At 34.8% G+C, this 24,116-nt stretch overlaps 1 protein-coding gene and 2 pseudogenes across 1 annotated transcript; 2 read left to right on the top strand and 1 right to left on the bottom strand.

The window, feature by feature from the left end:
• Positions 1-6,233: 6,233 nt before the first annotated feature.
• On the top strand, positions 6,234-8,913 carry LOC120167736 (transcription factor bHLH62-like). The gene is made up of 8 exons (XM_039176663.1): positions 6,234-7,168; positions 7,256-7,453; positions 7,536-7,601; positions 7,697-7,765; positions 7,849-7,920; positions 8,017-8,232; positions 8,315-8,414; positions 8,507-8,913. Exons 1-8 carry the CDS (start codon positions 6,731-6,733, stop codon positions 8,542-8,544), a joined length of 1,197 nt encoding a protein of 398 aa, XP_039032594.1. The 5' UTR covers positions 6,234-6,730; the 3' UTR covers positions 8,545-8,913.
• A 5,829-nt stretch (positions 8,914-14,742) lies between these two features.
• Positions 14,743-19,685, top strand: LOC120167735 (annotated as a pseudogene).
• A 701-nt stretch (positions 19,686-20,386) lies between these two features.
• LOC120167737 lies at positions 20,387-23,931 on the bottom strand (annotated as a pseudogene).
• Between the last annotated feature and the right edge of the window lie 185 nt (positions 23,932-24,116).

The raw sequence follows: 24,116 nt of genomic DNA, 5'->3' as shown, positions 1-24,116 counted from the left end.
GGTTGATTTTGTTGATTTCAATCTGCATTATGTTGAAGGCAAAAATGACCATCGCAATGCGAAATGAAAATCGCAATGCGAAATGAAAATCGCAACGAGAGAATCGCAATGCGAAATGAAAATCGCAATGCGGAAATGAAAATCGCAATGCGTTTATAATTTCGCATTGCGATTATCTCGTTGCGATTTTCATTTCGCATTGCGATTTTCATTTCGCATTGCGATTTTAATTTCGCATTGCGATTCTGTCGTTGCGATTTTCATTTCGCATTGCGTTTTTCATTTCGCATTGCGATTCTCTCGTTGCGATTTTCATTTCGCATTGCGATTTTCATTTCGCATTGCGATTCTCTCGTTGCGATTTTCATTTCCGCATTGCGATTTTCATGTTGAGATTTTCATTTCGCGTTGCGATTGTATTTTCCGTGTTGCGATAGTCAAATGCATGCCTAATAGTGATAACAACTGAATAACAAGAGTTGGTTAAGTCAAAATGGTTGGCCTGAGTCATTAATTCAACTGAAAATGTTAAAAGTTCACACATAAAATCCACATAATACAACGTTTGCATTTAAAAATCACCTAAGTTAACAGTCTCAAAAGGTGAAGCCAATCGTGATTGGGATTTTAAAGATGATTGCCTTTTGCTTGACACCATATGAGCTTTGGATTTTGATGAGGATCCATATTTTGGTAGAGGAAAAGATGATTTTGATGGCACTGGTGATCCACATGTCAACCTTGTATGACCACTTTCCTTGCACCGATTACATGTCGATCTCTTCTTCTCTTCACCCTTAGACGGTATACGATCGTGACTTTTTGGTCGGCCAGGTAGCCTTCTGTCCATGGCTGGTGGCAAAACTGTTTGTAAGTCATCTGGTATGTCCCACTCAGAAGGATGTGGAATAGGGTAGACAATCTCGGCTAAGTCTGTCGATAAACTTCTGTAGTGTAGCAATCCATAGCGTATGCGCTTGAATCATCTTGGTTTAAATGAATAGCAACTTTTATAACATGGCCACACGGATAACCAGATGTTTGCCATTTCATACAACTACACGTCTTTGCATTTAGATCGACTAGCCCATTTAAGTTATTATCCAGTACTTGAACAAAGTGTTTGAACATGGTTCAACTCTCCATGACGTTGACTTCACAACACGTTTCGTTATCTTTTTTTCAGTCCATGGTGTAACACGATGTTCCAATGTTCCTGTAAATTTAAATAAACAATACTTAGTAAAATATATAAATATGATAAGTTACGAATTCAAAGAAATAATACCTGCATGGTTTCTTTTCTTGTAGTACCACTGTTGAATAGAGGCTCGAAAAAACTCCATTAACATAGTAATGGGTAATTTCCGGGAATGACGACTTAGAGCGTTGATTGATTCTGCACTATTAGACGTCATGAAACCATATCTTGCTCCAAGTTGATGTACTCTTGACCATCTTTCAAACCCGACATCTTCTAGTTTGAGCACACTGAGGCAAAACGTCTTAAACAATTTATATGCTTATTGAAATCCACTTCCCGATAAGCTTTTACAGCCTTCCAGTATGTCCATTTGTGCTTTTTTATACAGCAGACCTTGATTTTAGATTTCTATACAAATGAACACCACAAAGTCCATGAAAGCATCTGGGAAACACCTTCTAACAGCGTTGTCAATTGAGTTTGCCCTATCGGATATGATTGTCAGATTGCTAATAGGACCTATGCAATCCCTAAGATGCCCCATAAACCATGTCCATGAATCAGAGGTTTCAGATTTGCCAACCCCGTAAGCTATTGGCAATATCCCATTGTTAGCATCCATGGCTACTGCTAATAAGTTTACTCCAAGGTATCGACCTTTCAAATGTGCTCCGTCAACTATAATAACTGGGCGCATGCAAGTAATAAACGAACGAATCTACAAAATAATATACACAAGAAATATAATCATTTAATGTGAAATGCATGTAACTAACAAAAATGAGTCAACAAAATTATATTGATTTACTAACCGTAGCACCAATGGCGATAAACAGCAACTCAAAGCGTCCATCTCTATCTGTTTTGATATGAGTTACCGACCCAGGATTTTTCAGCTTTAAATTGTGACAATAAGCCGGCAGTTGGGCAAACGATGCTTCTGGCGACCCCCTCAACAATTCCAAGGCATAACATTTGGCTCTCCAAGCTTGAGAATATGATATACTAATCTTGAACCGAGCATTCATGTCAGTCATAATTTCATGTCCCCGATATACCCTGCCATTCAAAAACATTAACTCAGCCAGAAAACCACCCAACACCTTTTTGTTTGCCTGTCTATGGTGAGGAAAAACTTGGGTTCTTGAACATGTATGTTTATCAATAAAAGTCCTAACTTGAAACATTTTGCAATCTTTTATTCTCTTTGCAATCATACGCCACGTACAGTTTTTGTCAATCATACACCTTGTTTCGAAACGATCTTTGCTTGATTTGTTAACTTTTAGTTGATAGCCATCTTCCACACATTTCGTATATAAAGCTATCTTCAAGTCTTCCTTTGTATCAAAACAATCATCTTTCTTGATACGAATAACTTTTGTGTAACAATCAACTGCTTTCTTTATCAACTCTTCTTCAGGTATCTGAAGTAATTCTGGCATATTCCAGTTATACGCCCGTGGCATTTTCTTTTCTTCGGGGACTTTTTCTTCTTCTTTTTCTTCTTTAGGATTATATGAATTACAGAATGGATGTTCAACATGTTCATTCACAGTCGTAACTTCCTCCTCATTATCATCAACATTACATTCTTCGGCAACGGCTGTTTCATCATCAAAATTCGGGTATTGACCAATATCAATATCATTACACGCATGGTCTGTTTCTTCTTCTGAAACATCATCAAAATCCGTGTATTGACCAATATCAAAGTCCGGATATTGACCAAGACCAAATTTCGAATACTGACTAGTACTCACAATTTTTTCTGTTGGCATCATCGTCTAACTGGTCAATACGAAAACCGGAATTTGGTGCTGAAAGTTGATTGGGATTTGGATTAGAGAAAGGTTGTGGGTTTTGAGAAAAACTTAGTTGATTACTACCGCTACTGACCCAACAATACTACTTCTAGGTTCAACAACATACAATGTAACATCATCTTGTGAAACACTAATGTAAGCAATGAATCGTTCAACATCTTCATTGTCGGTTAACAAATAAACTTTACCATTTCTCTGATAAGATAGCCTAAATCCACTTAGGGGCTCTAAATTCAATTATTTGAAACACGTAGCATTAGAGTTTCATAAGTTAACTTTTGTAAAGACAATTTTAGTTGAAGATTCATGGGTAAAGGCATATATTGTAAAACACCATGAACATTATCCCATGACCCTCCAAAACACAAATCTATCCAAACATGATCAACATTAGATGATTTCATGGTTGTAAATTAATTTACTAAACAGACGAGCTGCGAAACTAAAACCTGTTGCCGGATTGGGAAGGATGTCGTTGGATATAGGAACGGATGTCGCCGGAGAGAGTGATAGATGGAGATGGAATGAGTTGCGATTTAGGGATTTAGTTTATGATTTTAGTGTTATATACCCAAAATTTCAGTGTTGTGATTTACAGATTCTCGTTGCGATTTACGGATTATCGTTGCGATTTACAGATTCTCGTTGCGATTTACGGATTATCGTTGCGATTTACGGATACGCGTTGCGATTTACGGATTATCGTTGCGATTTACGGATACGCGTTGCGATTTACGGATACGCATTGCGATTTACGGATACGCGTTGCGATTTACGGATACACGTTGCGGTTTACGGATACGCGTTGCGATTTACGGATACGCGTTGCGATATACGGATACGCATTGCGATTTACCCATACGCGTTGCGATTTACGGATACACGTTGCGATTTACGGATACGCGTTGCGATTTATGTGTTCGCGTTGCGATTTTCATATTCGCGTTGCGATTATTGAAAATCGCAATGCGAATTTGTACTATCGCATCGCGATTTTCAAGAATCGCGTTGCGAATTTGGAAACTGATTTGCGATTCTGGGGATCGCGTTGCGATTTTTATTTCGCGTTGCGAATTTGTTGGTCATTTTGGCAAATCCAAAAAAGTTGGTTAAAATCGTATTATAACTTTTTTTGGTCACTGAGGCGATTTTCTCTTTAGAAAATGTTTGAGTCTAGATGGACGGTGCCAGAAGAAGCAATGCACAGCAGTTGTTGAATTTTGACCATTTATTCAGATGCGTTTAGGATCCATCTGTCATATATACGTGCGTCCTTTAATATACTCACGTTTATTCATTTATTTTATCAAGACTGCACCATGAATGCATGCAAACTTCGATTTATATAAATGCAGGAGGGTTGGCAAAAACCTAATTCGTCATTGATGAAACCATTCCCTTTGAATCCAATCAAAACATAAACAAAATGTTCAAAGAAAGACAACTGCTGCAACCATATGGTCAACAGGGGGCCGTGGCTGGGGCGACGCGAACTGCATGACCGTGCAGGGCCCCTAAAAAATGGGGCCCAAAAAAAAATATATATAGTGGGTTTTATCAATAAAAGTCACTAATGATAGATCTATTGCGACGTTTTTTTCAAAAAAACACCACTATTATTGCGGCTTTATTGATAAAACGCCCTTATAGATGGATTTATTGTGGCGTTTGTCAAGAAAACGCCGCTATTGTTGTCCCGAAATCGAATATATCTAGAAAATAGGGGCCCCTTTATACAAATTTGTACATGGCCCCCGAAAACCTTGCCACGACCATGTGGTTAAACATGTGTGTATGTCGGGTCTGCATTGGAATATAGTTTTCTCCTCCTCATATTTGAATTCATACATTTTCTAACCATTGTAGTGATTTTTTTTTAATTTAAAAGTTAAAATAAATCCGATTCCTTTAAAGAGAATATTATTTTCTTTTTATTACCGAAACTAATAATAGATTTTAAGTCGAGCCAATTTCAATTCTGATTTACTAGCTACGTACGTATTACTTTTCACATCAGTGTACTTAAACAAAAAATAAATTGAAATAGTATGTATGTTATTATTAGTATTGTGATTTATGATTGAAGACAGATTAGCTCACTCTATGATAAGTAGAATATAAAACGAAAACACACTATTTAATTATATTATTTATATTTTTGTTAATAATGACACTGGTTGGTGTATCTTTTTATATATACAGTTTTGTATTATTTTTAAATTAATTCTAATATGAACAAATATATTTTTATTTTTCAATTCAACCAATTTAACTCCAATCCCAACAATATTTTATTCGATGAGTTGGATACGTCAAAAAGACTAATACCGTGAAATGAAAGATTAATCATTTGTTCATGCATGAGTTACTTTCATTAATAATTGTAGAAGAAAAAATACACAAAGGTTATGATTTGACAAGCACCAAAGGCGCAATTTGACTAAAGAAAATTGGTTCAAGAAATATAATTAGGGATGGACGTGAGACTCGAACCCGACGGGTTTCTGCTTGACTCGACCTGATCGGGTTGTATTTTTTAAATTAGGTTCGGGTCGGTCAGATTTTTTAAAGGTGGTGTTCGGGTTGGGTTGGATTTAGGTTTAGGATGAAAAATACCCGATTTAAATTTTTTTACCTTATATATTTAAGAATAATTACAATAATATCTCTATATATATATTATTTTGTCAATTAAATTACTGTTTTATTGAATAAAAATAATATTTTTTATCATTTCGAGTCGGGTTGGGTGGAGGGTATATATTATGTGGGTCGGGTCGGGTTCCAGTGGATGAGTCATTGATCTCGGATCAGGTCGGGTAGACCAAAAACCCCACCCATGCTCATCCCTAAATATAATCCTAGATCTTTGTCCTAAAAGTGTATATCAGTATTTTTATGGATAAAAATCAAATTTTTATACAATTTTTGATGAAATTTATGATATAATATATAATTTTAATTTGATATATAATTATATAAGTAATTTTAGCTATGATTTAATTAAAAATGTGTAATATAATGTAAAGAATTTGAATTTATATAATTATATATATAACTGTAATCATCATTCAATTATTTAAAATTAGGAAAAAATAAATTGTTTAATTATTGCAAAAACAAAAGGAAGAAAAAAAAAAGTCAAGCAATAAGCATTGTTTTACATCTATATAACTCCATGGCAGCCCAACCCGATTCTTCCCCTTTCACCGTCTCTCTCTCTCTTTTGCTTTGCTTTCCTTCACCAAATTCGCGTCCTGCCCAACGTTTCCTCTAACCACCTCTATTGTATGAAAACAAACAATCATTTTTTCCCACTTAAATTCCACTCATTTGCCTTTTGGAACTCTAAAGAATCCCAAGCCCAATTTTTTTTAATCTGGATCTTCACATTGGATTTTAGTAAATGGAGAACCGGTTTTTCCTTGATGCAGGAATCCCGCCATTGCACTTTGGGTCGTCTTTATCATCGTCGCCGATGTCAGATTGGCAGTCGCTGTCTCCGGTAATGGAAACTCAGTCCCAAGATTGTTTTCCGACAGATTATGGTTTACAGTACGAGTCGGCCTTGAGTTCCATGGTGTCTTCCCCAGCTGCATCGAATTGCAATATGTCAAGTGAGAGCTTGATGATGAGGTAATTGATTGGGAAATTGGGGAGCATTGGTAACTCCGGTGAGATCCCCCAACATTCTCAGCCCATGTTGGCGGCGGCTTCTTCTTGTTACAGCACTCCACTGAATTCCCCTCCTAAATTGAACTTGCCGGTGCCAAAATCAATGGGAATGAATTCCGGTGTGGCTGATTTCTCAGCTGATCCTGGATTTGCAGAGAGAGCAGCGAAATTCTCTATCTTTGGAAGCAGGAGTTTCAATTGTCGAACGACTCAATTTGGACCCAAAGACAATGGTGAGATTGCCGCTTGTAGATTTGATCCGTCGGCGGCGAATGTCAAGCTACCGCGTGTTTCCAGTAGTCCGGCAATAAAAACATTGGCAGCCAATTCTCAAGAGGAATCCACCGTCTCCAAACAGCACCCCGAGCCTGGTTTTAAAGGTCCAAATTCAAGGAAAAGAAAAGCGGCTCCCAAAGCAAAAACAAACGAAACTTCACCATCCCCATCGCCAAATTCTTCAAAGGTACGAACTTTGAACAGAGCTCCAGTTTGGTAACTTTCTTTAAAGAGAAAATTTTCATTTCAACATCCTATAATTATTCATTTCCAGGTGATTAAACCCAACGAGGCATCAAATGAAAAGCGATGCAAGTTATCCGAAAGCAATGAAAACGAAAATGGCTCTGGTAAAGCAGTGGAAGAAGACGCCAATGGAAGCAATACAAGGGCTCCTGAGCCTCCCAAGGACTATATTCATGTTAGAGCAAGAAGGGGTCAAGCAACTGACAGCCATAGCTTAGCTGAAAGAGTGAGAATCATACATAATTCACTTTTCTTCTGAATTCAAAAACTGGGGTTTCTTGCTTATCAATATCTGTCACTTTGATCAGGTCCGTAGAGAGAAAATCAGTGAGAGAATGAAGCTTCTGCAAAATCTTGTTCCCGGTTGCAACAAGGTCTGCAACAAAATATGTTCTAAATCAAGTTTAAAAAAGAAAAATGGTTGCTCTAATTCTTAGAAGTAATGGGTTTCTGGGGTTTCAAATTGTAGGTTACTGGAAAAGCCTTGATGCTGAACGAAATTATAAACTATGTTCAATCATTGCAACGACAAGTTGAGGTAAAATTATTAACTTTTTATTTGATAAACGTGTGGTGATCAATTTCTTGGTATACAAGTTCCATGGATTTTTTTATTTGCAGTTCCTCTCAATGAAGTTAGCTACAGTGAACACCAGCCTGGACTTCAACGTGGAGAGTTTAATGTCAAAGGATGTAAGTCTAAAGCTCTTATTTTCAACAGTTCATTTTTTTTAGAATAAATAATGTTTCAATTCTTTGAATTGGGATTACCTTTTTTTGTTTTTGCAGGTGTTTCAATCAAACAACACTTTGCAGCATCCAATATTCCCAGTAAATTCCTCAGCCTTTTTGGGGCATCAGTCCCAGCAAAATCCACCATTACATGGCAATATTACTAATGGGACAATGACTCAATGCTCGGTGGACCCTTTAGATTCTGCCATCTGCCCTAAACTTAACACCCATTTGCCTCAAATTAACCAGTTTATTAAAACTGTACCTCAGGTGAGTTTCATTTTCAGAGTTCATCTTCTCCATTTTCATAGACCTAAACAACTAAAATTTGGGTGTCAAAATCATGTTTCAGTACCCAACATTTTGTGAAGGTGACCTTGAAACCCTAGTTCAGATGGGGTTTGGCCAGAATCAGAGCCAAGAAATGGCATTACATTCACAAAACTTCCAGGGTAAGCAACAAAAAAAGCTCATTGATAATAGAATTAACAAACCAATTATATCAGACTGATTAATTAATGATTGATTATTCTTGTAATTGCAGGGTCAAATCAAGTTTCTGACATGAAAGTTGAGCTCTAATAACACACCATTTTTTGGTCCTGGATTAAAGGTTTAAAGCAGAGAATTACTATTGTATATATATAAAAAATGAACTTATTATTGGACCAGTGCATGAACTACCATAACTAGGCTAGTGCTAGCCATTTATGCTTAGGTTTAAAGTGGAGGATTCTTTTCCTTTTTTTAATCTTAATTTTAGGGTTTTCTTCTTCAACTTCTAATTCATTTTTACCCCTTTTTTGTGGATCCTTTTTTTCTTACCAATTTACCCAATGTAAAATTTGTGTATTCATGGTGCAAAGATCTTTATAGAGAAAAGGCACCAACATTTGTAAGATATAGTATTTTTATCAAGTAATGCTAATTAAGCAGCTTTCATTTTCCACACCATTGGACATTCTACTTTATTATAATTTGAGACGTAAGCTTAACCTAAAAACAAAATTTCCCAGAATTCTCTTGGAAACTTTTGCATGGAGGTCACCGTCAACTCAATTTTTATTTATTTTTTTAAAAAGCACTGATAGATCTTGTAATCTTCTTGAATAGACCCTTACTAGTGTTTTTAAGCGTTAACCAGCTGTATTTGTTGCCTAAAATTTTCTATCTAGAAAACTCATGATTAAGACGTTGATGACCTTTTAGCTGAGCATAGCTGGCTTCAACCCTTAATTCTTGGCGATTTTACATTATTTTTCATATATTAACCAAAACTAGATCCCTGTGTCCCTATCTTTCTTTCTTTTTTATTGTGACAAAAATAGAATTTATTAAACAATGGCATTGATAAAAATAAGTGCCGATTTATCTAAAAAGTTTGAGTTTGAATAGTTGCGTCTACAATGTGTATATAAATTATTAACAATTAAAAAATATTTTTAACGGAAATTATCTTATAATCATCAAAAACTATTAAAAAAATTATATTGACAACAACAAAAAGGAAATAAGTAATTAGTTAATTAATTTAAGCATAACCAAATGTTATAACCAACCATTTGATTAAACATTTGTTTTTGTTTTTATTGATACTTTATGCTAGGTTAATTTATGCATCAAAAGAATCCCAGGTTGGCATTGGTGAGATTCTGACTAGACCCATTGAACTTTATTATCTCACCTACTTTCAAAATTAATATTATTTTTTTAAGAAGAATAAAAATTTAAAAAAAATAGTAATCATTGTAGTGGAATTCAAGTATTTATATTGGAAAGATGCTTTCATCAAAATTTAAATTGGTAATCAATTTTAAAATTTTGTTTTTTTATTTAATTAATTTCTAATTCAAGGGTCAATAATTGGATTCTCATATTAGAATTTGTTTAATTGCCGGAAAGATGCCTTTATATGCTGTTTGTCACTGGAAAGACATTTTTACATACAAATTAAAATTGGAAACCAATCATTTAGAGACATGTTTTATTGGTCCCTATTTATTAATTTAATATTATATATAAATTTATTGGTGTAATGTCTAAATTGTTTATAATTCTCTAAAATTATTATATATTTAAAATTGTAACTTATAGAATACTATAATAACAGTACTGATCGAATCAAAATTTGATGATAATCCCTATTCATACCATCCGTAGCTGATAGATGATAGTTTTTGTCATGGGATGGGTCATCTCATCTTTTAACTGTGGTAGCATTATGTCTCTAGGTTTTTTCTATGGGAATTTGTTTGGTAAATAGTCTTAATCAAATCCCCAAATCCATGTGCTCACCAGGTAGAGAAAAGGCTATTTTAGAGTCTCCCACAACACCTAATTAACCCCTTTTTTTTAAATTTTAAGTGATTGGGATTAGGACATATACTTCTTCATGAGCCCATTTGGTTGCTCTTTTAGGGAATACTATATATGATTGATTAGGGTATGTCTCCCATTGCCTTAGTAATTCTCATTATATTAAAATTAAAAGTCAGTGTCTTTCACTCATAAGATAAACTCTAAATATTATACCCAATGTAATAATTTTTTTTTTAATTTTTACATAAATAATCACTTTATCTTTTATTTTGTTTAGCATTTAACTCTTAATGGTTTAATTTTTAATCAAAACAGATCATGTTGGATGATAACAATTAATTGATTAAAAGTCAACCTATGTCGATGATATATCATGTGCAACGTCACCCAAAGTAATAGCATGATATGTGTTCCATCATCCAATGATGTGGCATATGTTATATCACTAAAGTAACGTCACATCACCGAAAGTGATAACATGACATGTGTTAGGTCAATAATTGGATACATATAAATATATTATGTCACTTAAATTGATTGACCATTAATCGATTAATAGTTTGCATTGAACGTTATTGTTTTGACCAAAAATTAAAATGTTAAAAAAATAAGATATAAAATGACTATTTATATAATTATTGAGATAATTTTGATCTTTAAAATTTGGTTTGAGTAATTGATTTTTTTAATTAATGAATCTGTTGAAAATTATCTTATCCTATTCATAATTATAACACACTTTATATACACATTTCATTACTGAAATGACTCGATGGGTTGTGAGTCTAAAATTAAAAGAAATTTGGTTGGGTGAGAAAAAGGCAGCATCCCCCCATGATTCTCTTCGCCAACCAATGCATTATTTCATGCCATCCAACCATAAGCGTGTTTATGTTCTTCTGCATTTCAAAGCTTCTCTGTGTCCCCATCATTTGCACCAACTTTCTTCTCTTTTGCTGCAAATATACTTTCTTTTCTCTTTGCACTTTTCAACTTTATTACAACATTATATATATATATATATATATATATATATATGTATAAACACACTTAATTCTTTATTTGGGTAACTAAAAGTCAATCTCTCAATGCATGCTTAACCTAATCTATCAGGGTTATTTTAACTTTATCCACAGTTCATGCCATTTTTCCTTGTAATGAATGTTTAAAATGAAAAAAATAATACAAAAAATTGAAGGAAAAAAGAGAGAGAAGGAAAATGGTTCCATACTGGATTTAGAAACTCCGCATCCAGAGTCAAGGGGTGTGATCTGTAAAAGAAGAAGTAAATATATATTAAAAAATGGACTATATCAAATAGTAAAAAGAAAAATAAAATAATTTTTTCATGAAAATGGACTTATTTTCCTATTTTACACTGTAAATTGTTTTCTGTCTAAAGTTACCCCCAAAAATGTCGCTGTCCAATAATAACATGACATGTGTCACATTCGTATTTTTTTGTTTTGGAGTAAACTGGGACAAAATGATAATTTAAGGGGTAAATTATGTCAAAATATAGTTTAGGCTGAGTGGATAACGGGATATACTTGGGAGGGTTAAATTGTGAATTAAGCCAAAATCTAACTAAAAGTCTAAAACAAACGTTAAACAATCTGTATGAGAAAAATGAGAAAGTGGCCATGCTAAGGAAATTTCCGGTATGTAACTGGGGAAGACGATACCGATAATGCACATAGTGACGTGGAGACTTTAAAATATATGATAATTTTAAAACTTTAGGGAAATGATCGGAGTGACCCTCGATATCTTTCGGCCATTTTCCTTTAGGCCTTATAGTCTCGGCTACGTGCTATGTTTCGTTGTGTTATGTAGGTCCTTGTGGTGCCTTGATTCTTGTAAGCAAGTATGGTAGTGAGGCTTGGGTGCTTTTGTTTTGTTTGGTGCCTTAGCCGTGACCAGTTTCGTGTTGGTTACTTATGCCACTATAAAATAACGAGGATTGAAGCACATATATTTTCTCTAGTTTTTAAAGTACAAAATCTTTGAAAGCCTTCAGAATATATATATATATATATATATACATATATATATGTTTTTCAAAGCCCAATGATGGACGTGCACTAGAATGAGCCCATAAGACTTGTAGGGTATAACCCACGCCATCATCATCTCTTGGAGAAACAAAATATCAATATTAACATTAACTTTCATATCACTGTATAAATTGTTAGAGAATTGAAAATATTTGGACATATACTACCTTAGATTTATTTAAATTTAAAATAAAAAATAAAAAATTACATCTAATCTATTTATATTTCAAGCTCATTTTGATTCTCCACTGCCTATGAACCATCTTCCATTAATTCCTATATACTATAATATGCCACTTTGAATTTAATTTGTATTTGAGTTTGTTTCATGCAAGCAAATAATCTCTCTCAAAATATTTTAAACCGAATTTTTTAAACACTTATAAAATTTGAATTTAAAATTAATTTATATTCAAACTTCAAATTTCATTGTATTCATTTACGTTAACATTGCAACTACAAGTCAAAACATAAAAAATATTTAATTAAAAATATACATTGAATTTACTTAGATTTTTTTAGATTATAATACTACGATTTAAATTGAAAAAAATTATAAAATTATGTAATATTTTTGTTTTAATTTAAAATTATTTATTCATATCTAGACACTGAGACAAAGATCAACGCTATTCTTTATTGTTCTTAATTACTCGCTTTTAGAATATATATTATATAAATTATTTAGGAAAAATTGTATAACGCTGATCGAGTATGGATGAGCACCGTTAACGATGAGCATCATTAAATTAATTTATAAAACGTTAAATTATAAAGTATTAAACATATAATTATAAATTAGTTAAAAATCAAAATGTAATTTAATTTTATAAAAAACATTAGTTTTTAGGGTAAACTATACCATTGACCACCTAACTATTTACCCCTTTTACTTTAATCACCGATTTTTCAATTTCGTCAATCGGGTCACCTAACTATTTAAGTCCTATCAATCAAGCCATCTACCGTTAAATATTAACGCAGGAGATGACGAGACAATTAATAAAATTTATATAATTACACATTTAGTCATCATTACTTTCACATTCTATTAATTTGGTCCTAACTTTTAATTAATTTAATAAATTTGAATAATGAAGACAATTTATTAATTTAAAATATGTAAAATGATACGTTTCAATTATAACATATTAAATTCACTTTTATTTTAATTTTTGCATTAAATGTGGTTTAAAAAATAAATAAAACATATTCATTTATTAATCAATTATAATATTTGTTTATATTTTTTTTATATTTTCATACTATTCAATTATTTAATGTTTGAGTCCATATAAGGTCATTTATTACCATTAAATATATTATAAATTATATAGATTGTGTTCTATATACTAAACAAATTTAGTGGTCCAACTTAGTGATTAGGGTGCTTAGTTTTTTAGATTGCATCTCAGGTTCAAACCCATCAACAGTAGTTATGACCAAATATCACCATCTGGTTGAGGATTAAATTTATTAAATTAAATAAAAGTTATGACCAAATTAATAGAATGTGTAAGTAATGAGGACTAAATGTATAATTATATAAATTTTATTAACTGTCACGTCATCTTCTATGTTAATATTTAATGGTAGGTGACCTGATTGATAAAATTAAAAATTTGATGATTAAAATAAATGGGGTAAATAGTTATAAAAATTAGTGTTTAATAAATATTGTGTTTTAAATAAATTACATTTATATTTTAACTAATTTATAATTATACGTTTAATAATTTATAATTTAACATTTTTTAAATTAATTGAACGGTGCTCATTATTATCGTTGTTCGATCGTAGTCGTCGAGTGTTGCAACATTCAATTTGAAAATCGATAAAAATGTTTAGGTCAAATAATAATCATTTTAATATTTTAAATTAAAATATGAAATTTTTAGATATGATAGAGACTAAAATGAATTTTTATAATAAAAAAATAAAATAAACAGTTGAATATAAGAGCTAATATTGACCTTTGTAGCGAGTAAAGCATGAAAAAGAAAAGGTTGGGTAAGGTGTAAAATGGGCATTTTCATAGGGTTGTCAAAGAGCTGTTAAAGGTGAAGTCAGTCATCCATCCCCCCACGTGCCGAGCATCACCTCCACCACTTCAAATCTAATTACCGCTAACCCCATTTCAAATCCCCTTAATTATTCTACTAATATTATTTAATACATTTGCATTAATTTTTTTAATCTATAATTGATTATCTGACTTAATAAAATTATTATATAAATAGATATAAATGTTTTACTAGTTACACTCTTTTACGTATTAAGATCCCCGTAATTAGCGCGTGGATTATGCGTAATCTGGGTTTAATCCTCTCTGGCTTCTTAAAAGCTCGGCATTTTTTATTTTAAGAATATTCTTCCTAAATTGAGCTTCCGCCGCTTTCTACTTGAGCAGTTGGAACAGAAGCAAAGCGAGAATCAAAGGCATTTCATTTACATTTGTTGCTTTATGTCGCGACCGCCCAACTACGAGTTTCAGGAATGGTGGAACAAGCAAAGGGAGCATAACCACCAGTTTTTCACCAACGATACTAACAATCCCACCAACGGACTTCTAACCGTCCAGATCACCAACCCCCTTCCTGATCGGACGCCCGACAAGGATCGCTCCCGAAGCGCACGCCAGCTTTCCTGGGTTTGTCTCTTGAGGCTCCAGCAACTCGCTAACTCTCTCGCCTCAATCGCTATCGCTTCTCTTCTCCTTCTTCGTACCGCCAACCGACGTATCTTCTCCCCGGATTCCTCCTCCGATTACACCGCTTCCAGGCTCTACCGTGTTATCAAGCTCTTTCTCTTCCTGGTGATTCTTTTGCTTTGCGTCGAGTTAGTCGCGTTTTTCAAGGGATGGCATTTTAGTCCGCCGTCGGCGGAGGAGGCGGAGGCCGCCGTCGATCTCGTTTATGCCAAGTGGCTCGAAAAGAGAGCTGATTGGTTGGCACCGCCGCTTCAGAGCTTGGCGAATGTGTGCATAGTTCTGTTCTTGGTTCAGTCGGTGGATCGCGTGGTGTTGATATTAGGATGTTTCTGGATCAAATTTAGGAAGCTGAAGCCGACGGCAGCGATGGAGTATCCGACGGGGAGAGTCGAAGGAGAGAATGTAGAGGATTATCCAATGGTGTTGGTGCAAATTCCTATGTGCAATGAGAGGGAGGTAAGCTAAGCCCTAAAGATGCAGGTTTTAAAGTCCCTGCGAAATCATCCGCTTTAGTAAATCGTTAAGTAGATTGAAGCTTAAATTTACTAAAGTTGCTCCATTCGGTCATGGATGCACTATTTAGATAAGGGGATATTGAACAGTGACTTGTAAACCTTTTGGTTTTGTTTAGGTCTTTAAACTTTAATTGTACGTTCATACAATGTGTTGATTAGGGTACTAAAAGAAATAAAATTTTAAGATTAGGCTAGGCTACTTTGAATTCACCGGGTTACATTCCTTCTTCTGTCTTCCTTGTTGGTGTTCTATGGTAGTAGGGCAGCATGCATTGGTAGATTAGGCCTAGTGCTTAGTGATTTCTAGTTCCCTTGTTAGTTCCACGTTGACTGAGATACTGACATTCAAATTATTTTAGGCATTTGCTTTCCTTCCACTATTTGGAAGTTGAATAAAATAAATTATTCGTTTATAAGAGGTTTGTAGTAAACGTTTCATAAAATTTTCACTTTATGGTGTGCAGGTGTACCAACAATCTATTGCAGCTGTTTGTATTATGGACTGGCCTAAGGAGAGAATTCTGGTTCAGGTTTTGGATGATTCTGATGATGTAGATGTTCAACTTCTTATCAAAGCAGAAGTACAGAAATGGCAGCACAGGGGCGTGCATATATTATATAGGCATCGTCTTATCCGTACTGGCTACAAGGCGGGAAACCTGAAATCTGCAATGAGCTGTGATTATGTGAAAAATTATGAGTTCGTTGCAATTTTTGATGCTGATTTTCAACCGGCACCAGATTTCTTGAAGAAAACCATTCCTCATTTCAAGGTAACATTTTAGTTCGCTTCAGCTGAGACTCCATACGTTTAAGAAAGTTTTGATATTTGGCATTTATAATGTCTAGGTGGAGAAATATAAAATAACTGAAAATTTTCATTTTAATTATGTAAATTTATCTGTTTTTGTTTTCATATACCCTTTAGTCATTACCTTTAAACATGATTTTGGTGTGGTCCCCAAGATGATCCTTATTATCATTGTCACTTATTCAAGATAAAGCTAACCTGAATAAATTTAGGATTCGTTTTTAATAGTAATCGTTAGTCCAAGAGGGGAAATACCATAGTGTTCGGCAATATACAGTTGTAAGCAACACAATTCTGACCGATGTGGTCTTTATTTACAATCTGGTTGTGTAGATAAACCTTGTTGGATTGTTACTAGCAAATGTAGCCTTTGACATAAAGATTTAATCCAGGGGCATTTGACACTTAAGATGAAGATTCCTGGATCCTTGGTCATCCATGTTATGTGTATTTGTTTCTTCCTTGCAATAAATCCAGTTGGAAACCTTAGATAACAATGTGGATGTTACAAGAGATCAAACATGGTTTAAACTCTTTTGTTTTAATCTTTTCCTAGTATCCAATTTTAACTTTCATATTGAGCTGTACTTCTTTTGAAGAATATGCGCAGATGAATTAATTATCCAATGATGTCACATCTGCATTTTAGGAACATACTTGGTTTTCTAAATGCTTGATATTTCTCAGTTTCTATGCTATGCTAGTTTTTAGTAATAGTGATATGTCAATTGTTGCGTAAGTGGTATCCAATGACACCATTGAGACATTAAGAAGTTCAATGCATGCGCCGAAATTTTTTGAATGATGGAACTTCAGTTCTTGGTTGGAATTTCCTATTCTATTTGTGTTGGTACTGGTTGATTTTCTCTGTAAAAATTATATTTCCTTGGTGTTTTTCTGTTTTGACTTCTTAGCTCAATATTCTGTTGAACAGCACTTGTTTCCCTGTCTTCTTCTAGGGGAATGATGATATTGCTTGGTTCAGACAAGGTGGGCCTTTGTAAATAAGGATGAGAACTTGCTCACAAGATTGCAGAACATAAATTATCATTCCATTTTGAGGTTGAACAGCAGGTCAATGGTGTGTTTATCAACTTCTTTGGTTTCAATGGAACTGCTGGTGTGTGGCGAATTAAGGCCCTTGAGGACTGTGGTGGATGGCTGGAACGAACAACTGTCGAGGACATGGATATTGCAGTTGTGCTCACCTTTCTGGATGGAAGTTTGTATATCTGAATGATGTTAAGGTGTGTGACTGTCATTTATAATATAAAAAATTCCTTCCTCACTTGAGGGAGTAAGGAAAGGTGACCTAATCTTTTAATCTGCAGTGCCTTTGTGAGCTTCCCGAGTCCTATGAGGCATATAAGAAACAGCAGCATCGCTGGCATTCTGGTCCAATGCAATTGTTCCGTTTGTGCTCTTTGACATACTTCGTTCTAAGGTACTGTGGTTTCTTGAAACTATTATGTCAGACATTTCTTGATTTCATAAAAACTAAACCACACACGCATAAATTAATATATCACCTTTAAAAATTGTACTTCATAAAAAATTATTAATTTCCTCATTCCTGCGAGAATCCAACCAGACTATCTTTCAGGAGATAAAGCTTAATTAGGGATCCTTCTTATTAGGGCTCTTCATCCAGATGAGTAACACTCAAACATGTTGTAGGGAACTGCTTTCATATGTTACTACGCTAGCCTTTACCATCTCATCTTTATTTACCTCACTCTGCTGGTCATTTAGGCGAGGAACACTTGGAATCCTAGTCTGTAGTGTAGTCCAAAACTTTAAAACTTGTGGGGTTGCCCAAGATGTGGGTTGTGAGCTGCTTTTGGACAAGAGCAACAGTCTAAGATTTAGCCTCAACCAAGTCTTTTTCCTAAAGTAAAAACAAGATCAATAATAATTTTGCAGTAATAGACTAATCATGTTATTTGTTTGTAAGCAATGCATGTCTTAACTCATCTGTTAAATGAAGCTTATTTTTGGTTTACCAAGCTCTTTGAACATGGAAATTCATCAAAGTTTCAACTCAAAATATGTTAAATGTTTCCTGGCATCATTTAGTTATGGAGTTTACAACCTACCTTATGACTATAAAAGCGTAGAGTTCAATTTTGTGCTTGTCTCATTTTCTTTCCATATCCAGGTAAGTATGGCCAAGAAAGCCAATTTGATATTCCTGTTCTTTCTCCTACGAAAGCTTTATTCTACCTTTTACTCCTTCACCTTGTTCTGCATCATTCTCCCGTTGACAATGTTCCTGCCAGAAGCTCAACTACCAGCTTGGGTTGTTTGCTATGTCCCTGGAATTATGTCCGTGTTCAATACCTTCCAGCACCACCCATTCCCTTTCGTAGTTCCATACCTTCTATTTGAAAAACACCATGTCAGTGACAAAGTTCAATGCAATGATATCAGGACTGTTTCGGTTTGGAAGTTTATGAGTGGATAGTTACAAAAAAAGTCAGGTAGATCATCGGAGGCCGATCTCGTTGCGTATGAGAAGGAATCAGATGCTTTAATGGAGGCAACAAGTCTTCTGAGATCCTCCTCAGATTCTGGCCTTGAAGAGCTTGGCAAACTAGAAGCAACAAAGAAAACTTTGAAAAAAAGGAGAAATCATCTGTACAGGAAAGAACTTGCTCTGGCTTTTGTCTTGTTAACTGCCTCGGTGAGAAGCTTGTTATCTGCCCAAGGGATTCACTTCTATTTTCTATTATTTCAAGGTATCAGTTTCCTCGTGGTCGGTCTTGATTTGATCGGAGAACAGGTGAGTTGATAGAGCGACATTGCGTCCCGGGAAGGGAGTTGCATGAAATTCAGGTAAAATTGAGCCATAATAAATTGCAGTGAGTAGCCTCCATGGATCAATAACAAAGCAAATTTGGTTACTGGTAATGACCTGAAGCAGTAAATTCATTTGTGCATGAAACAATATTTCTGGCCATACTAAAATGGACCACCAGAACATATTGTTTTTTATGGTTGCTAAGTCGCATGCCATGCTGAACATAAAGTGTATCAAACAAAGGGTTTTGGAGATTAGAGAAGAGAAAACCTCCAAAACCAGCGTAGGAGGATGAGAAATTGTGTGCTGTTTTGTTGTGTAGTACATTGTACAATGTAAGTTTTGCTTGCCTATTAATTGCCAACGGGCAAGGCAGGCATCATATGATGGCGTCGATTCTTTATTTGTCAGGCAGATTGTGTAAGATTTACAGTCTCAGTTTCTGAGATTTAGTTGTTGTTGTTACCTTCTGAATCTAATGATAGAATAAAACTTTAGACGATCTCAACTCTCAAGTAGTGTAATAGGATCGATATGTCAACCTCAGCTTGCCAAAAAGAAAAGCATACTTGATTAAAAAATTATTAGTGGTAGCTATCACTTGCTAGTATAAATTTTTTCTCACGTTTGTAAGAACCAAGGTTTTCGTAGATATGAAGGAAATAAGTGAATTTCTTTTTATCTAATAAACAAATTTATAAAATAAGAAAATAATTATGAATGTTAACTATCGATTTGGAAACGATTGTAGGTTGCTCCTTTCGTCATGATTTGGAGTGGACAATGAACTCTCTTCTTATACCTTTACGAGATGGTAGGATACAAGTCCATTCATGCTTGATATGGTTGGGTCGTCAAACAATCATTTCTTTATAAGAGGATCCTCGGAGCAGTAGAAACATAAGTAAATTGTGAAGTGTAATGGTTCTCGGATGCACAGCCCCTTTATCTGCCTCACCTCACAACCAACCTCAAAATTACATGTGAGTTGATCTGACGAGACAAGTGCTACTTGTTCAAACTAGATGGAGACGATGGGGCACCATCATCGAAAAGCTGAGCAGAAGAATTTTCTCTACTTAAGCTAACAATATGTCGCAACCTACGCCCATAATGTTTGTATTCTATTAGAGAATTTGATCCCAAATCCAACCACTCCCGAAATATACCAAGAACATAATACAAGCAAGTTGTGGAAATGCTTAAACATTATCATGCAAGTCAAAGTAGACATTATATTGAATCTAATAGTTTATTATTCAGCAATCAAAACATTCTAATGTCAAACAATAAAACAAAAGTAGTCAAACGGTTGATGCCAAACTCCAACTCTCCCCTATGCCTTGCTATCTATGCCCATTGGAGCAGCAGCTTCTTTGGTAGACTCAACTTTATTCATCTTGGCAAACATATTGCCATAGAATTTGGTTCTTCTTATTGTACTCCTTGATCTTCTCCTTCAAACTTTGTACTCCATCTTAATCTCCCGGTAGCAAAACAAACATTACGAAGACATTCAACAATGCCCAGACTGGCAGAAAACAGTTTCTTCCTAGCCTATTAAAAAAACCAAATACCTGTTATCGGGATCAAGTTCAAGAGCTTCTTGATATCAAACTCAGCCAAATCTAATCTTCCAGAGGATGTATGCTTGAGCCCTTCTATACAAGGCTTTCACGTTTGAACTTTCTAATTCCAAAACCTGCGTCCACATAACATGCAACTGTTAATATTGCTACAGTATCTAGCAAAATGTTATGACTGCAATTGTGAAAACCGTTAAGACCTTGGTGCACAATTCTCAGCTTGCTTGTAGTCCTTTAGTTTCAGCTTGCAAGCTGCATTGTTCAGATTGCAAGCAACCTTCAATGGCCTTTGACTGCTTTTTCTCTTCTTCACTGAAGGATGTATCATAATCTATATACTTCACAGCCTGCATGTACAAACACCAATTGAATCACAAGGCATTGGAAGAGAAAACTTCCACAGCCAATCCAATTGCACCGCTACTGCATACCTTCTCGTATCTCTTGGAAGCTTTCACATATTTACCAGCCTTGAAGAACACATTTCCTTCTTCCTTCTTTTACCAGCTGCTTCAATCTTTTCTGCAGTGTTCATATCCCATTTCTTTATCCTGCAGAAACAATTTGTCAGAACCACTTCTAATTCACTCCCAAATGGGTACCTCAGAGATCCATAACAAAGAACTAAAACATATAAGCACACTGATCCACTAACCTTGATAATGATACCATCTCAACATAGTACACGGTCGAGTTGGGGGGAACCACAGCCAGCTCCTGCTTTGACTCAGATGACCCAAAAGCATACTCAGGTCCAATAGTCAGCTGTGCTACTTCACCCTTTTTCATCGTCATCACAGCTTTATCAAGACCATCAATGACTTGCTCTGAAAGAAATTTCAAGAAGAGAGTGTTCAGCTAAAATCATTGAACTGGTGTCTGAGGGTAGAGGAGGATGACTTCTGTTAGTTCATTACCTTCATCTGTCTTGAACTTGAACAACTCTTCTCCTTCAGCTTGACCTTTCTTTAAGAATATGGTACCATCTTGTAGCTTCCCAATTAATTTGACTGCAAAAGGTTTATAAAAAAAAAATAGATGTTCAAGCAACAAGTTTCTAGCATACTGCCAGCAGAAAACCGAAATTTCTTTCTCATAATTAAACATACCTTCAACAACAGATCCTCATTCGGTCGCTCATATCCCTCCCCTTCGTTCAGGATCTTTTTTATAACCTTCTTGTCATCAGTGACCTCAGTGACAGTTTTCCAAGAAATCAACTCCAAGGTAATCTGGAGTGTGGCATTTGGAGGTACTGCACTTTCAACACCAGCAGCTGGTTTCCCCTTCTCACCAAAGCCATCTTTTATCATGTAAAATGAGGTTAACGACAAGAACTATCTATATTTACCTTCATTCTTAAGAGGAAATTAGTGAGAATAACTTACATTGGGGCTTCACTGTAAGAAGTACCTTCTCCCCTTTCTTCATAGTCTTAACAGCTTTAGCCAATGCAGGGCAGAAATGACCTATTCATAAAAGAAACAGCCACGGGAATTTTAAGAATTACACAAGACAAATTAGGAGATAACTGAAGAGAAAAGTCATCAGCAATACAAACCATCCTTAACCGTTAACTCCTTGCCATCGGCTTTTGCAACCACTGTTCCATCCTCGAGCCTAGCTTCATAGTTAACTAGATTCAAGATACAAACCAATTATTAAACCTAGTTCAATCAAACAATCATTCATACAGAGATAATATTATATTATAAATATTAAAAGGAAAAGATTATAATACCTAGCACTTCATCAAGGTCCTTTGGATTCTCCCATTTCTCTCCTTCAGTAAGTATCTTCTTAAATAACCCACCATCCTTGCAAATGTCCTTGACGCTAGACCAAGATAGCAATTCAACATCAAATTTGAGGGTTGCATTAGGAGGAATTGTTGGTGGAGAGCCAGGTTCACCATATGCCAGCTCAGGAGGAATGGTAAAAATAGCATTTTCTCCTTTCTTCATTGTCTTAATACCTTCATCCCATCCTTTAATAACTTGTCCTGCAAACATTAAAAGAAAGTAGAAATACCATATTTATGCGTAATACCAATTAGAAGAATTTCCCACTTCAACGAAGTCGGTATAAATTTTACAATGAAGGATTCAAATTTCATAAGCAAAACAACATTCTCATTCCTCATGCTTGCCATATCTTGAACTTACGGAGGTCTTGCCCTCAATCAACCATAACGATAACAAACAGACACATTATCGTCAACAGGCAACTCATTGAATCAACCAAATTAATTACAGTAAAATAAATCAGGAATCCGGTACTCCATACTACTAACGTCTAATTGCAATGAACGCAAAGATTCAAAATAACTCAATTAATACACCCCAAATGGAGCAAGCTCGAAACTTGTTCACAGTTAAAAACTTGAACAGCCTGTACACAAGTTTTATTTTCAGAGACTCGCAGGAAAAGGAACAAAATAAAGCTAATAAATAGGATAACATTTAAGCACATGCTACTGAGAACAAATGAATTGGATTCGTACTAATAGTGCAAAACGCTAAAACCAAACTTAAATTTCCAACTTCATAATTTCCCTCAAATTCAATATAAAACATATTAAAATTGTTTTCAGAAATTTCCAAAAGCGAAAGTGAAAATCTTCATTTACCTTGACCTAGAGTGAACTTGAAAGGAGTCCCTCTATCACGGCTGGAATCGAATTTAGCTCCATCCAGCAATGTCCCCGTATAATGAACTGCGCCAACAACCAATCAGACTCCAAAACATTATCAGAAAAAAGAAGATTTTTTTCTAATTTTTTTGCTTCCGATTCTTCGTTTAGACTATAGTTCATACCTTCAACTTCGTCGCCGCTTTCAGGATTCTCCCAACCTTCACCTTCCTTAACAAGTTTCTTCTTCAAGCCTTGCTTTCCGATCTCCTTTTCTTCTCCGACCTTCATGATGGGAGCCTCGTCGGGGAGATCGATGTCGTCGTTTTCATCATATCGTCAGCCGCCGGGATATCGAAATCCTCATCCATTTTGCGTTGTGGAATCTAGAATTAGCTAGAGAATGAGCGCGTGGAAATATAAGGCGAGAGCTTGAACGAAAAGCTTTGAGAAGCAAACAAATGTAGGACTTCAAAGAAAGGGATTTTATGGGAGACTGTAGATTCTAGAGGCTTCCAAACTAAAGGTTTTAGCGATAACTTATTGATTGTTTCCTAATGGTTTAGGATGCTTCCAGAATTTCACTATTTTAAATTCAGAAATATTTTATTTTCTCTATATTTTTTTATAAAACAATTTTAAGTCCTTAAATAATTTTTATAATTTTCTTTAATTTTTTAAAAAAAATTATGTTCCACTCTAATTTTAGTAAACTTTTTTTTGC

Source organism: Hibiscus syriacus, unplaced genomic scaffold, assembly GCF_006381635.1.
Source record: "Hibiscus syriacus cultivar Baekdansim isolate YM2019G1 unplaced genomic scaffold, ASM638163v2 tig00111693_pilon, whole genome shotgun sequence".
Classification (NCBI taxonomy): domain Eukaryota; kingdom Viridiplantae; phylum Streptophyta; class Magnoliopsida; order Malvales; family Malvaceae; genus Hibiscus; species Hibiscus syriacus.
The sequence above is the reverse complement of the archived record's forward strand: the minus strand, read 5'-3'. Positions and strand labels throughout refer to the sequence as shown.